This window comes from Columba livia, chromosome 5 (genome assembly GCF_036013475.1).
Source record: "Columba livia isolate bColLiv1 breed racing homer chromosome 5, bColLiv1.pat.W.v2, whole genome shotgun sequence".
Classification (NCBI taxonomy): Eukaryota; Metazoa; Chordata; class Aves; order Columbiformes; family Columbidae; genus Columba; species Columba livia.
In genome coordinates, this window is record NC_088606.1 from 65,353,754 (window position 1) to 65,369,673 (window position 15,920).

At 40.0% G+C, this 15,920-nt stretch overlaps 1 protein-coding gene across 2 annotated transcripts; it reads right to left on the minus strand.

The window, feature by feature from the left end:
* Positions 1-232: 232 nt before the first annotated feature.
* ZDHHC13 (zinc finger DHHC-type palmitoyltransferase 13) lies at positions 233-15,778 on the minus strand. 2 transcript variants are annotated; one of them, XM_065065525.1, is made up of 17 exons: positions 15,614-15,778; positions 14,585-14,727; positions 14,071-14,193; positions 13,540-13,617; positions 13,104-13,248; positions 12,125-12,189; positions 11,374-11,536; positions 10,631-10,756; positions 10,189-10,319; positions 9,299-9,399; positions 7,463-7,587; positions 6,356-6,418; positions 5,956-6,049; positions 4,561-4,644; positions 3,095-3,252; positions 1,106-1,203; positions 233-436 (listed from the first exon to the last, which is right to left on the minus strand). In XM_065065525.1, exons 1-17 carry the CDS (start codon positions 15,632-15,634, stop codon positions 301-303), a joined length of 1,854 nt encoding a protein of 617 aa, XP_064921597.1. In that variant the 5' UTR covers positions 15,635-15,778; the 3' UTR covers positions 233-300. The 2 variants fall into 2 exon arrangements, with proteins under 2 accessions (XP_064921597.1, XP_064921596.1); XM_065065524.1 differs by having other exon boundaries at positions 15,578-15,685.
* Positions 15,779-15,920: the final 142 nt, after the last annotated feature.

The window sequence follows — 15,920 nt, forward strand, 5'->3', positions numbered from 1 at the left end:
TATCTCCAAAATAAAGCTAAGGTTACCAACATGGTTTTGAAATTCTGCCCTAAAAACTTACCTTTAAAAATATATTGTTAGTGTCACCACATAAAATTTCAAATAGTTTAAGTTCAAGCTATATATACGCAGACATAGGGTGATTGTTCCATACATACACCCACTGTAGCTTACGCAACACAGGTTTAATATTTGCAACAGTGATAACAATAAAAACAAGCAACTTCAGAAGTGTTTGTAAGAATTAACCAAATGACCAGTTTTATTTAGCTTTCAGCTCAACCAAAATGAAGCAAAACTTCATACAGAATGAACATTTTTCTCCTTTGACAGATGAAAAAGGTTGTACTGCTTGGTCCAGTCAACTGCATTGGGTTTGAACATACCAAAGCAACTGCACTGGAAAAAGTCTGCAAGATTCTGGAAGCATCCGAGACTGAAAATGAGAGAAATACCCATTAATAAACCTACCAGGCATCAAAAAAATACATTCAGAGAGACAGCACTTAAGACAAAGCTGTCAGTGATAAATGCTCTGGGAGAAGAAATCTAAGGACAGTTCTCTACTGAGCATTGTTCCTTTGTTGAACTTCTACAACCTGCATCACATTTAAGTTCAACTCCAATATTTAGAGATCAGTAAGATCTCATCTGCCAGGACTCGTAAGGAAACACAAACTTTGTGTGTAATGGGGAAAGCTCAGTACCAGTTTCTCTGTAGAGCTAAATACTCCAAGAGAAGTCAGGAAGGGGCCGGTTCGTACCTTAATTCTTTCTGAATCTACAGAATAGACACAGAGGTTGACAAACAAATTAAAGGACAGCACCCCTCACCCCCAAACCAGCACCTGCTGATTAGAGCTGTGCACTGATTTGAGCACATCTTTGTCCTATACAGAACCCCAGCAGCTTTTAGGCCAGATGCTGATTTTCTAGGGCAAAGAAAGTTTTCAGCAAGGAAAATAAGCTCTATTTCCTCCTCTTAGCACAACTCAGGCATGACTAGAACCTCCACAGACCACCATTTTTTCACATTTATGAAGTAGCGAAGCAAATCGACGTTGAAGAGACAGGTGCTTAAAACACACCATTCACTAATACTCACTTATATGGGGTTCTCCTGAGCGAAACAGGATGTTTGCAAGATTTTCTCTGTATCAGGAGGTTCGATCTCTCACGTGAAGTCAATCCCAAGAATGCGATCTTAAAATGGAAGTAATGGTTAAAATGTGAGCATCACAAATCAAATTTTGGCGATACCAAAAGATATTACTGTGAAGGGAAGGAGTCAGCCGCATCTAACAAATAAGTAACTACTGCCATAATTAATGACTGAAAAGTACGGTTTTAGATGTCACTTGGAGTAAAAAAGAACCGGGCAAGCTGTAACATGAACATTTCCACTGAGAAGACAGTTAAATTGGGAAAACTAAAGACTATACTTTTAAAAATGTCTGTAGAAGTACAAGTTGCAGAGCAGGTGAGCAGCCGTCTCCTCAGATCTGGTCTCTATGCTACTACGCAAGTTGGTAGAAAAATAATTCCCCTCAAAACGACAATGCAGCTTAGCAAAAAAGATGAAGTAGGTGTCAGAGACTCAGCTATAACTTTCTTTCTCTAGATTTCATGCATTCTTTCACTGAATTTCATGAGATTTATATGCTTTTTCTCCATTTATGCTTACCTACTCCTTTTTCTATTTTTTTAATTGTGGCCAGAAAGCCAATGGTACCTGGGATGGATTAGAAGGGGGGTGGTCAGTAGGTTGAGAGAGGTTCTCCTGCCCCTCTACTCTGCCCTGGGGAGACCACATCTGGAATATTGTGTCCAGTTGTGGCCCCTCAGTTCCAGCAGGACAGGGAACTGCTGGAGAGAGTCCAGCACAGCCACCAAGATGCTGAAGGGAGTGGAACATCTCCCGTGTGAGGAAAGGCTGAGGGAGCTGGGGCTCTGGAGCTGGACAAGAGGAGACTGAGGGGTGACCTCATTCATGTTTATAAATATGTAAAAGGTCAGTGTCAGGAGGATGGAGCCAGGCTCTTCTCAGTGACAACCAATGAAAGGACAAGGGGTAATGGGTACAAACTGGAACACAGGAGGTTCCACTGAAATTTGAGAAGGAACTTCTTCCCAGTGAGGGTGCAGAGCCTGGCCCAGGCTGCCCAGGGGGGTTGTGGAGTCTCCTTCTGTGCAGACATTCCAACCCGCCTGGACACCTTCCTGTGTAACCTCATCTGGGTGTTCCTGCTCCATGGGGGGATTGCACTGGATGAGCTTTCCAGGTCCCTTCCAACCTCTGACATTCTGGGATTCTGTAACTGCATGCAAAACACAGTATTTAACTGTAAAAATCCTACCTAGAGACCTTTTGGTTTTGTTTTTCCCCAGTGTCTGGCCACTTCAGAAATCCAGCAGTACACATTTAAAATGGTGCATTTTTATTTTTTTAAACAAGATGAAAAACAAGTCTTTAGCTCAATGTGCTTAGCACACATTAAAACGACACATCTTCCCTAAAAACTGCTAAACAAGCTGTTTCCTTGATGTTTTAAGACAGCTCTTCTCAGGCTTGTTTGCACAGCCAAGCTCTGAGAAAAACAGAGATGGGAAATTCGACAGTGCTCATCATGATAAATTTCAGGCAATACATCTTTATTGTAGCAATGGGATTTAACACAGTCTAATGATGCACTGCTGAGCTCTGCCGTTGAATTTTCAATTCAGGACTAATTGTACACAAAATGCCACTTTGGGGACAGTAATACCAGTTCTAAATATAAATGTATAAATTATATAAATAAGTTTCTTGGCTTTAACTACATCTTTTACAGCTTTGGAATTTTTGATGAGTAGGAAACACAGAATTAACTTATAGGAATGATTTGCAAGCTGCGATACTACTTTTAACATGGGAATGCTGAGTGCACGAGTACCCATCAAACTTAAAGGACTGACCTGAGATCTAAAAAACCACTTAGGTGTGACATTAATTAGTCAAGAAAAGCAGGCACAAAGTTTTTATGGGAGCAAACCATCTAGATATAAGTTTAAACATGATCCATCATAAAGAGCGTAAAATGAAGCAAAATAATACCTGACAAAGCTGAACAGTCAGCCCCAGGGATGCCCACGTAGTGTGAAAATAGGTGAGTACAGAGAAGTAGGAAACCCATGGAGAACAAGACATGATCTGCGTGAAGCACGTCCACAGTCCATCTTCATGGTAACTTGTTGTGCAATGGTTTGTCCAATCTGACAAGACACAAAACCAGTTAATTACGTCTGAAGGCCACTTAAGAGAGGAACAAAGATTACTTGCATGGAATGAATATTACGCGGCAATGCACTCTATAACAACCACGTTTAATGTATCACACTGCCACTTAAAAGCACCCACATAGATACGTGACTGCCTGCTGTTCTGGCTGCTTCATCTTCACATTATCCATTCATAATCCGCAGAAGGAAAGTTCAAGGCACTGATTGGTACTTTTTTTAAAGTTAATTAACAATATTGAAATAAGTCACCAACTCTCATTGTAAAGTTTCCTGCAATTTTACTTCATGCTTTGTAATTTTAGGGCAAGAATTTATTTCTTATCTTAAACAGTATCATCAACAAAAGATGATATGATGCTGACAACGCCAAAGTGTTTTACCACTACTAAACAGGCATAAACTGGAATGTCCAACCTCTGTAAATTTCTCAAGCGATACTTAAAGCCTGTTAAACCTATTAAAAACCAACCAAACAAACCCACTAAAAACAGAGCAACTTTGCCCCTGTAGGAGCAGAACAATAAAGAGGTTTCTCCTCCCATGTTCCTTCGCACATGGGAAAAGGAGAAAATAATTGGCTTTTTGCATTTGTAAGACTACCACTGAAACACGTTCACAGCCTGTGTCCTCCACTGCCACAGCTGGTTCACTTCACTCTGTGTTGAATATCGCTTCATTTCAGTATAATGTAAAGCAATATCAAATAAAACTAACTGCCTCCACCTTTTATTGGAAACCTTACTGTTATGTTATTTCATCTCCAAGAACTATATTGTAAGGGCTCTCCTCTCTCCTCCAAGGATTTTTGGATTATCCAAAGTAATAGTTTGGATTTATTACTGAGACATGCAGTTCTTCTCTTTTCAAAGTTATCGCTACATTAAAAAGAATAAACTTTCAAAGGTGTTCAATATAGATATTGCCAAATAACAAACAAACAAAAAAAAAAAATCAATAAAGCCTTTGCAATAACATATTTACAAACTTATTTTCTATTGCAGTAAATGGTATCCAGACTAGAACCTGTAACCTGACCTTCCTCCCCATGGCTTCCCTGCTTCATCTCTAACAAAGATGTTTTCTGATATTGTATTTTCCAATGGACATTCCGCTGGAGCTGTATCTTAGTTCAACACAAACATAATCAGATCTTCGACCAAAGGCAGTTATGATGTATTTGAATTTAAAGACAGGATTAAAAGATAAAATCACTGCTGAAAAATTAAGATTACACACATACATCCTTGAAAGCTACGTTAAACTAAATTCATGGGTACATACACAGACGAGTTCCATGAAGCAGACAGACACCTGTCAGAGTGAGGAAAAACAGGAACAACAGGTAGTAACGGTGGTTCCCAACGCCTGAATTTGAAGCAAAGAAAAAAGATACTTTAAAATTCAGCAGTATTTGCATTTCCACTCAACTTAATATGAGTAAAAAGAATCAAAGCCACTTATTACCTCTGCTGCCCTCAAGAGAGTTTAACAAGGCTGACCTTTCTCACCCTCCTCCTGTAAGCCATCCCGATTTATATAACAGACTCAGTTCTGACAAAGCCAATGAGGATTTGCCTCTTTTTCAGCACGTGCTCTCTGCTGGTTTAGCTGGGTGAGGACTAATTATGCAACTAATTATGCATAACTCTCCTCAAACATGGTACAATTGTCTCATATGACTGAGAAATCTGAGCTATTCAATTTAATCGATCTTTGCGTGCTTAGAAAAACCAGCAGACTTCTGTCAGAGAAACTGTTACATGAAGACATACAATTATTTTTCTTTAAATTGCAATCAGCGTTGCTCAAAGCTTTGAAACGACGTGTCACAAGGATGTCTCACCGCCTTGTAAACAGCAAACACTGCGAAAACATTTCCAACTAGTTAACACTACAAAAAGAGCCATTGGCAAAAGAACATGCTAAAAATATATTATTCCAGATGTAAAGCTGTAACCTTTCTATCTTGAGCATCACCAGCAATGAGACACAAAGGAAGAAAGAGTTTCTCAACTCCCTCTCTCTCAAGAACACAAACGCTGCTCCCCTTTGCGGGCTCCAACAGCCTTGACAGGCAACACAAGCCCCTTTCTGGAGTTCATTCTCCCCATCCACAGCTACCAAATTCAAATGCCAGAGTGCACATCCCTGTCTAGTTCTTTCAGTATCTACTTTCAGACATGTCGTTCAGAACATTGTCTAATTCTTTCCTGAACATCCTGATGCTGCCAGTATCTACAAACCCTCACAGCAGCAGGCAACAAAACTTCACTACAAAGACACTTATTCTTCACCAGTTTCAAAACCAATTTTTCTTCTCATGGAGTCTCCCCTAGTTCTAATGTGATGAACTTTGTGATAAACAGCGCTGCATTCACTTTAGCCACTATTTTCATTCTTTTTTTTAAGTCTCAATCATATCCCCTGTTCCTTCTTCTCTCAAAATAAGAGTCCCAGGTTTCTCGGTCTCTGCTTTTAGGGTGACTACTCCATGCATTCACTAATTTTAGTTGCCTTTCTCTTTGCCATCAAACTAATTTCCCTCTGGCACGGATCAGCAAGCCCCTCAGTATCATCTGTGTTTTCTTGTATCAGGTGTGCTCTCTCTAAGGCAATATTTCTGCCACTTCTGAAATATGCAGTGCTTCCAAATGTGATAAAAACAAACAGTCTCACCTACGCACTGACCGATCCACACGGAATGCTGGTCGTATCTGGCTACGCAGGAATCACACGCCAGGCAATGCACGGATCTCACAGGCTTCCGGACCTAGTTCGGGATGAGGGAAAACAATAGTCAGAGCAAAGGCTGAGAGTTTAAAGCATCAGGTCATGGTCACCATCATATTTTGTATAACAGACCTCAGAACACTGAATACATCTTAATTTTACAAAAAGAGGTGGAAATTATTATTATTATTATCTTATTAAGATTAGAGTCCAAGGATCTCAAAGTGTTTCTCTAAAAGAATGAAATCTAAGTAACAGAGAACAAACCACGTGTGTAACGCTTGTGTTACAAGCAATGAGGAAAAGCCAGGTTCAAAAAGAAATCAAATACCAAAGCCTCACTTACAAGACACGACGTGCAAAATGTTCTGAAGTCCAAGCAACCTGCTTCTGCAAGAGCTACAATGTTCTGAAAGACAAAGCAATTTGTGCTTGGATACGGATCACATTTTCAGGGGGATCTATGAGGACTTTTCCATTAGGCATTCTGCAGTTAATAAGCATTTTGAGTGCCAAGCACTGACGGAAATAAATACTCGCTGTTTAAAAGGTCCATGAGAAACACAAACCAGCAAAGATTAATGCAACTTCAGCCATGCAGGATTGTTTACAAAAGTATCTCTATAGTGCCAAAATTCATAAATAATGTGAATGAAAAATCCTGTTAAAAATGAGATGGTGTTAAGATACAAAGTACCTCTCCTACAGAGTTCAGAGGGATGAGGAGAGCTGCTGTATTTGCTGCTCCTTTATAAGTACCAGATAGACAATGTTTACTAGTCCTGTGGCAACAAGTTAAAATTGCAGTTTGTCTCCCTGACAGACTGAAGAAATACAACCTCATGGAGAGCAAAGAGATCACAAAACACTTCCCTTAATCCACAGGTTGGGGAAGCAAATACTCAATTCTCCACTGATCGGTTGGCTGTGATTGCTTTTTGCCACTCTATAATAAAGCTGGGAAATAGCTTGTCATTTACACCACAAGCACAAAAAAAATCAAACCACTGTAGGCATCTTCAAAGCATTTGACAAAGTTCAAGCCATTTCTAGCCTTGGTGTGGTTTATGAGCGTGGAGGATTGTAGAAAAGCACTGTGAATATCTCTTTCCAATCTCACACAACTGGACTGCAAACCATACAAAATTTCTACTTATTAAACGCAGTTCTATGTGAACTCATATCGCAGATAACGAGTGGTGTGAGTCTGTGTGATATTTGGCCAAAGCTCGCATTTCAACGGGAAGATGGAGGTGAGGAACGATAAAGATAAGGAAACCACCAGTGGTGGAAAAAAATACTTACAGCTTATGTTGTTCAATATCAGAACTAAAAACTCTTAAAAGAACCAAGAGGATTTCACCACTTTCAAGTTTAACAAAGCTGCACATGAAAACGAAACCATGCGTTCCACCAGCTTAGCCATTCCATTCGTTTCTATGATATCACCTACCTCTTTTCTTTCTTTTTCTGAATTCTTAATGTATCCAGGATCAGTTCTCCAAGTTTTATAGAGATAATAAAGAAAACCCATCATGCTGAACAAGACAGTGATTTTCAGAATTGCATTGGTTACATGTAATACTCAGGTTAAGGAATATACTTTTATACCACTACATATATTTATTTGCTACAAGTTCTCTAGCAGATGCATTATTATTATGATACAAGAGGCCGTACAGCCATCAGGACTCTGTCTCCAGTGACCACCCAGCCACTATATAAACTGCAAATATATCTTAAAAATCCAGTATTGCAACCTCAAAGTTGTTTTGCCTTACGAACTAAAACCACTGCAAATAGCTCTAATTAAAATCAAGATGATAAATTATGAAACATTGGTGATATTAACAGTCTTATTGCAATGTTTGTTAATGGCACAACTGCAGCATGTGCACTTACAGGTCAAAACAACGGCGAGTTTCTTGTGGATGCTGCTGGTCAATATGCACTTGTTGTTTTATTAGAGCTGAGAGAAGCTCTTAATTAGAATGGGTGGATTTTAGAATCACAAAACGTGCTGAATTGGAAGGGACCCACGAGGATCAGAGTCCAATTTTTGTTCAGTCTATGGAAACAGTTTGACAGACATAAGGTAAATAAAATACTGAACACTTTTCTAACACTCAGATCTGTGACCGGTTCCAGAAGGAAAACACATTAATGAGAAAAAGGGTTGGATAGTGAAATGGAAAACTATGCATTTGCCCATTTCCCCAAGCTATGGTTGGGCCTTCAAGAACATCACTGCACTCACTATCTTCAGTGAAGTCTCACTCAATTCCCTATCATTGGGATTCTTTTATCTTATAATTTAGATGACACCAAGGAAACCTGAAAGCTTCACAATGGAACACTGAGTAACATGATTTTCATTTAGACAAGCATACGCGTGTATTCCTGGAGGGAATATACTTGATCAGTTCATCGAAGTTAATCCTGATAATTCTATTAAGACCGTCTTAATTGGGAACAGTACAAAAGAAAACGTCACTTAGAGGATGAAGTAATTAAAAATTAATTAAAATTGTGTGGCAATACATTATAGCTGGTTTAGTACAAAATTATTTACAGTTCTAAGTGTTTCCCTAAAGGCCTTTCCACAAAACTTAATAAATAAATAGATGGCTGCCACATAACAAAAGAACAGGGTGCTGGAAAGCGAGTGTAAACTACTCAAATGTTTTTTACTCAGCACTGCAAAACATTCTTCAAAGAAAGTAAATGTAAGGTAGAAATTCATGCACTGAGCACAAGCTGTGAATAAAGAAGGATGACAGACTGGAAGATCTGTTTTGGAGGGACATGACATTTGTTCCCTGTTTTTTGGAGGGTGTTGTTTTCAAAAGCATTAATACCACTAACCGTCACATCCTTGTCATTGCAGAAAGAAGAAAATTATTATTAAAGCATGTGTTATCCAGTTATAGTACATGCCAAAATACATTATTGTACGAGTTTCAATAAAGATTACAGTCACATGGAGATGGTAACAGAGACAATTAGGTTTATAACAAAGTCATTTTCATTTTGATATTCCAGTAATGTTAGAAATAGCTCCGAACTGCACACAAATATCTGCTATAGACAAAAGGAGGTACAGATTTTTACTCCATATATAACTTCAAATTAAACTCAAAGTTATTCATCCCTGTCTAATGGAAGTAAACCAATCTTACCAGACATGAATAGTCACGTGGAATTATCTAGGACTGCTCATCACCACTTGCATGACCAGGCTTAGATTTATTAGGAACTGTATGGAGGGTTTCTTGAGTCTAAAGGATATAAGGCAGGAACAAGAGAAACCAGGTCACGGACATCCAAAAAACTGAACTTAGCAGAAATGCTGTGGGAAGATACCGCAGATTCTTGAGCCCCACAAACAGCCTGAAAGAATAAGAAAAGAAAAAAGTGTTTTTACAAAATGCATTTAAAATTTAACTCCATCGAGTATAAATTATCCATTTCATTATTTTAAGCACTTCACGCACACCGTATACTTCAATTATCTCTTAAAGCAATCAAGAACTGTCACTCCAAAGCATTTTTTATCCAGGTGGTTAACAATGTAAAAATAAAACTGAAGAGGGCTCTGTCCCAGCCTAACATTATGTACCAGAAGTGCTGTAGCAGCAGTTGTAAAGTGGGATCTCTGTGTGTTTGCACCCTGATAGCATCGGCCATTTGAAGGAACATTTGCTGCTGCAGTAACCACCAAAGCAAGCAGGAGACCCATGAAACAGCTCGGGATAACACTGGGAGGGCTGGGGAGCAGACAGGGAGGGAATGGTCCATTAAAACTCATTCTGTGTCACAAATACAGAAGGAAAATTAAGAAGAAACACATTTCTGAGTGTTGTACACAGATATCTCAGTGTCTAGCAGGTGCACACCTTCAGTAACACTTCAATGGTAACAATTAATTAACAGACTACTCAAACACTTCAATGTTTTCTCAAGTCCTTCAGTGAGGAGGACCTATTATTTTGCACACCTGAAGACATTTAATTTCTACTATGATTCATTATTTAAACCCTCCACACACTATGCAGCCATTTCTCAGGAGGTATTTTTGATGCCAAGTGACACTAAACTTTGAAAAGAATACTGCATCATTTAGCTTATATGGCATCTATAACAAATAAACACACATTAAGGAGAGAAAAAGCCACAAACCTCATAAGTGGAGCCATTCCACAGAGAAGGAGCAGCAGAACTCCTTTCAAAAGCCAAGAGTCAGAATTTAGGTTCATCACATATCCTACGGCCCACATCCATGTCAAGGAAGACGCCAACAGCAGGAAGAGCTGTCAAAATGATCATGGGTGAAATATGACAAAGTATTCGGGCAGGACCGACTTCCAAAGTGTTCAGGTAATGTAATAAACACTGAAAGACTAAAGGTCGGTATGACAAGTGACTCATCAATATATCAAAGCGGGGGGGAACGACACTCCCACCCAAAGCACTGCTGTGTGCTTTTAAATCATTTTATTATTGTGCACCCAGTTTCAGAAACTTTAGAAGATGCTCTTGTTAGAAAAGAGTTAAATTAGATATTACTCTAAACACAGAATGCTGTAGCTTTATTGCCGTTCGTTATTACCCCTGAAATTACCTCATATTTCTCTACAATTTTCAACAACCTGTTGTTTCTTCTGCTTCTGATTTTTTCCTCCTCTTTCACCATATAAACCATGTGGCGACTCTGACTTCGATACGCAAGGTCAAGCGGCGTCTCTCCCTTTAACAACAGCAATATTTATTTCTATGCTTTTAACACAAACATTTTCTTGTTTAACAGAAACAATAAATAAATAAATACAGGTAAAACAACAATAACTTGACAATTGCTTCCCTGCCCCTCGCTTTTTTCTTTTTTAAGGCAAGGGTAAGCTGAATTCAGAGATTCAACATGTTTAATGCAGCGCTTTGTAGTTCTAAAAACTAACACTTGCAAACTGATTGCGCCCATTTGAGTTCTGTGCTGGACTGTCCCCAACAACCTGAAATGCTAAACTGTTAGAATATTACCCGCTTACTGAAAGGGGAGGTTTCTTGTTTATCACGTTAACTTTTGAAAACCAAGCGGCAACATCCTAAGAGCCACACGTGTGAATAAAAAGAAGCGGCAGATGGAGAAGTTGCCCAGCCTAACGCACAAACCCTGAATAACCACACACAGCGTATCTGTGTAGTTGTAGGAATTGAAACTTTCAATATTTATACTTCTCACTACCAGTTTCTACAAATATTAGGACAGAGGCTTTCACATATGAGCATCCCTTTGGAACGTGCAAATGGGCACGATTAATTTCACACACTCATGCTGCAAGGAATGAAATATGAAAGGAATCGTACCTTGGTGTTTTTTATGTCCAGGCTGGCACCAGCTTCCAGCAGCAGATCCACTGCACTGAGGTTTCCAGCTGTGACTGCCCAGTGCAGCGCAGAATTCTTTTGAGCATTGTCTACAGCATTGAGAGAGGGGTTAAACTTTAAGAGGAACCTCGTGGGTTCTGGTCTAGACGAAAATAAAGTATAAAAGTTAATGAATAGAAGATAATCTACACTGGAGATGAAATTTTTGAACACCTTCTAAAAACCACTGTTCCCATATATGAAATAACAGCAGGTACTCAATGCCTTGTCTCAAAACAAGATAATTAACCATAGATCTGACTTGATATTAATAATTCAGGACCTGCACTGAAGGTTTTTTCTCCAGACTATGTTATCTCACCATTTTAACAAATGCGAGGTATATACACAGATTATATCTTCCTACAACACTGTAGATAAGCTTACATCTCCATATTTTATTTATTCTAAAAGCATTTTACTGTGTCCACCCCCATTTATCTTCATTTGAGGGAAAGCACAATAACACTGCAGCTGGTTCACCGAAAACATGAACTTCTCTAAGAAATTACTATGACTTTCTTTGCTATATCCAATTAGCTACTTCCTAACTCCTGATCTCTGAAGTGCTGCATATTTTAGCACCAGTAAAAAGGAAAGGAACGTCAGTTTAACAAAAGGTTCTCATAAAAAATCCACCTCACCGCTTCTTGGATACAATAAAATAGCTTCCAAGGGATTCACTACTTACCCCATCACTTTTTGTGCTGCTAACATTAAAGGTGTTTGTCCATTGACATCTGTTGTGTCTACACTCTAAGAAAAAGATAATAAGCAAGTAATTACCAGCGATTTCAGGAAACAGAGTTAAATGGTCAGATTTGCAGCTGTAAAACTGGCTGAGCTTCACTGTAGTACAGGAGAGAAAACAAATTATACCAGCCAAGAAGACAAAACTAATTCAAATGTTTTATTTTCCCCTCCATGTGAGTCTTGCATGTCATTCCTTTCTGAATATGCTGGGGCTTCACTAAGGGTATTTTTAAGGGAATCAACTGTATTTCTTGTCCTCTTCCGCGCAAATATGCTTTAAATAAAATGTACCTTGGAAAGCAATGTTAACCATCCTCCTTGTGTAAATAGCGGTACCCACCAGAATGCCCAAGTACATTAAACTGGTTCATTAAAACAACAGAAAAGGATTATGTATCTCAACATGTAATTATTTAAATGTATAACTCATCTACTATGAAAAGAAGGAAGATTAGGTAACGTATTTCCTTCTTCCCCACTCATCATTACATAAGAGCAGGTCTACTTACAAGAACACTTGGATTTTTTTAGTAGAAGATAGGCATGCTAACAACACTTATTAGTTACAAATTTGTAATCAAACAGTAAACACTTAATGATGTATATACTTCATTCACTGCTTTTCTTTATCATGCCCAAAAGCCAGTTGTTGTTTCTACAGCACCACAAATCCGCATAGCCTTAAATAACTCTCCTTAAACACTCTGAATTGTACAGGGATGACAAGAACAGGGGACAGTATTAAAAAGATATATTTTAAAAGATAATCTAAGCTTCTCTGAACTTCTGGCATGGGGAAATAGTTGTGAAATACCTGCTTATCATCTAAAAAACAAACCAGTTAATTCTGAAATGTTTCGTACACACAGGCAGCTACTCTTAAGTAGAAAACAAGATTTGGGACATCACCAACATACCTGGCCTTTCGCTATGAGATAAGCTATGATGGGCATGTGTTGAAACATCACTGCCAAATGAATGCTGCTGAATCCCTCCCAATCGATGAGAGTGGGATCCGCTCCGCATTTCAACAGCAACACGACCATAGGCAGGTGTCCTTGTCTGTAACGATACGTGGAATGAAACTATAGAGATGATAAAAAAGCTGGAAATATTACTGAAAGCATCACCTTAATAATTCCCATAGATACCCCCACTGCAAAAAAATTTCCCTTCAGGTTCTTGTGTTTTTACTCAGGAAGTTACTTTTTTTTAAAAAAAAAAAAAATTAAAAGTTCAGATCAGAAAATTACATTAAACATGTAGCTTTGATTTAAGACGCCCTCTGCTGTGCTACACAAAATACAACTGTTAATGCTACGTGGATACAATTGGCAGTTGGAAGCAGCCTACCTAATGGCCCAGTGAAGGGGAGTTGAATTCAAATCTCCACCCAGCTGATCCACTATCGCACCTTTGGAAATATAGTATCTGTATAACAGCAACACAATACAATTAAGAATTAACATAATAAAATACTACACTAAGGATAAGACAGCTCTGATAGTAACTAACTCTCAATTTTAAAAAATTAACTAGATAAGCAAATGGACAAGAGTACTTTTGCAGTAAAGGACAATGTTTTGAGAACACATTTAAGGAAAAACATAATAACTAGCAAGGCACTTATAAAATCAGTTTTAATCTTTCTTAAACAAACCAAACCCAGAAAAATCTAATGGTTTCATGTACATGATTTTACATATAAAGAAACTGTGGTAACTGTACATTTCAGTGACATTTTCCCAAAGGCAATTGGATTAAAATTTGAATTTTATGCTTATCTTCTCAAGCATCATGTTCCTTTCTATAATAGCAACAAAGTGATTATATACAGCAGTAGCAGAACACCTGTGCTATTTTAACAAGGACTCCAGAGCTTACTTAACCAGCTCCTGTCTGTTGTTTATGGCTGCCCAGTGAAGAAGAGTCACATTTTCTTTATCTGGTTGTCGAACATCATATCCTGCTTCTACCAGTTCTCTGCATCGCTCTGATAGTCCATACCTTAAATAACAACAACAAAAAATATCGGTTTACTTATCATTCGTTTGTTAAATAACCTGCAGTTTAGAGACAGCCACACACTAATGTCAATTTCAACAAGCGTCACCCAGCAGTTCCTACTTGATCAAATTCCACATTGCATTCAATGCAAATCTTGCAAAAGGAGTTGGGCTGAGTCTTGACGGGTAGAATTTTCTACCTAACAAACCCGGTTGAAATAAAATCGTTTATGATAAAAATATTTACAATAGTAGCTTTGAGTGATTCTTCTTCTTTCACTACACGGAGAAAATGAAACTGTTTGCCTTGGTAAGAATAAGAAACTTGGCTCACACTTGAGGACACTCCCATCTGTTTCAACGTTTCGCACACACAGAGAACGAGTACGTACTGTGTAGCCGTGACAATGTCACAGGTGCTGGGGTCTTCAATGATGGGATATGGTCCTGGTGGCACTGGCAGCTCATTATCCCCATGGGCGTTATGGCAGCTGTGCATGTGAGGTCGGTGAGGCCCATGGCAATGGTTCTGACACTGTTGGTTAGCAAAACATCAATGTTATTGATACACTATACATTGCATCTCTCTACTAGACACAGAGGCTCTACTTGTTGAGTTGCGTTAATACAAATAAGGAAGTTAATTTAAAGCATAGTTGAAACCCATTGACAAAGAGAATAATCCTTATATTTGGCAAAGGGAGATGGGGGGACATGAGGTGAGGGGCTGGAGCACAAGTGTGATGGGAGCAGCTGGGGGACCTGGGGGTTCAGCTGGAGAACAGGAGCTGAGGGGAGACCTACTGATCTCTGAACTGCCTGAAAGGAGCTTGGAGGGGGTTGGTCTCTTCTCCCAAGTAACAAGTGATAAGATGAGAGGAAACGGCCTCGAGTTGTGCCAGGGAAGTTTAGGTTGGATATTAAGAAAAAATTCTTATTGGAAAGGGCTGTCGGACACTGGGACAGGCTGCCCAGGGCAGTGGTGGAGTCACCCTCCCCTGAGGGATTTAAAAAGGTGTTCAGATGCGGTTCTCAGGGACATGGGTTAGTGCTGGAGTTGGGCTGGGGTTGGACTCTATGATCTCGAGGGTCTCTTCCAACCGAAAAGATTCTGTGACTCCAAGGGACGTGGTTACGGTCTATCAAGTGAAACTACAAAGGCACTAAACACCTCACAGAGCTGCTTCCCACACACCACCCGAACCCACAGCAACCCTTTCACACTAGAAATGACAACCGAGCGTGTTTTACAAAGCAAGGGCATCCCAAAGCACGCCTAGAAACCTAAAAAACCCACAAGCTCCCACCTTCCTTCTAACAGGACCCGCCGCCCCCGGCCCGCACCGGCCGCACACCGAGGGCAGGGCCGCCCCCTCAGCACCCACCATCTCTCCCCGCTTCCCTCCCCGGGCCCCCCTCACCGCCGGGCCGCCGCCCGCCATCCTGCCCGGGCCGCTTCCTGCTCCCGCTTCCTGGTTACCGGGGAGCGGCAGCGCCGGGCGGGGCCGGGGCCGGGCGGCCGGGGCGGGGAGCGGGGAAAGGCCGCCCCGGGGGAAGCCGGCCCGGGAGCAGCGGGGCCTCCTCCGCTTGCACACGCAGCTCAGGGGCTTCTCGTTCTCTTCAGCCACGTCTCAAACCGTTTTCACCGGTAATAAACCCATCCGGTGCGTGTTTTTCGCCTTTCCCCCCATGCTGGAGGACTAGGAGCAATTTGTGGCAGTGGCACAA

What these genes read in the sequence shown, in the direction of transcription:
- ZDHHC13 (XM_065065524.1), bottom strand. Translation starts at nt 15,634, where the DNA reads ATGGCGGGCGGCGGCCCGGCGGTGAGGGGGGCCCGGGGAGGGAAGCGG. An exon ending in CCCCTTCACTGGGCCATTAG is followed by an intron (nt 13,249 to 13,539) that starts GTAGGCTGCTTC and finishes GTATCGTTACAG; the next exon opens with ACAAGGACACCTGCCTATGG. An exon ending in TGACTGTTCAGCTTTGTCAG is followed by an intron (nt 1,204 to 3,094) that starts GTATTATTTTGC and finishes TTCCATTTTAAG; the next exon opens with ATCGCATTCTTGGGATTGAC.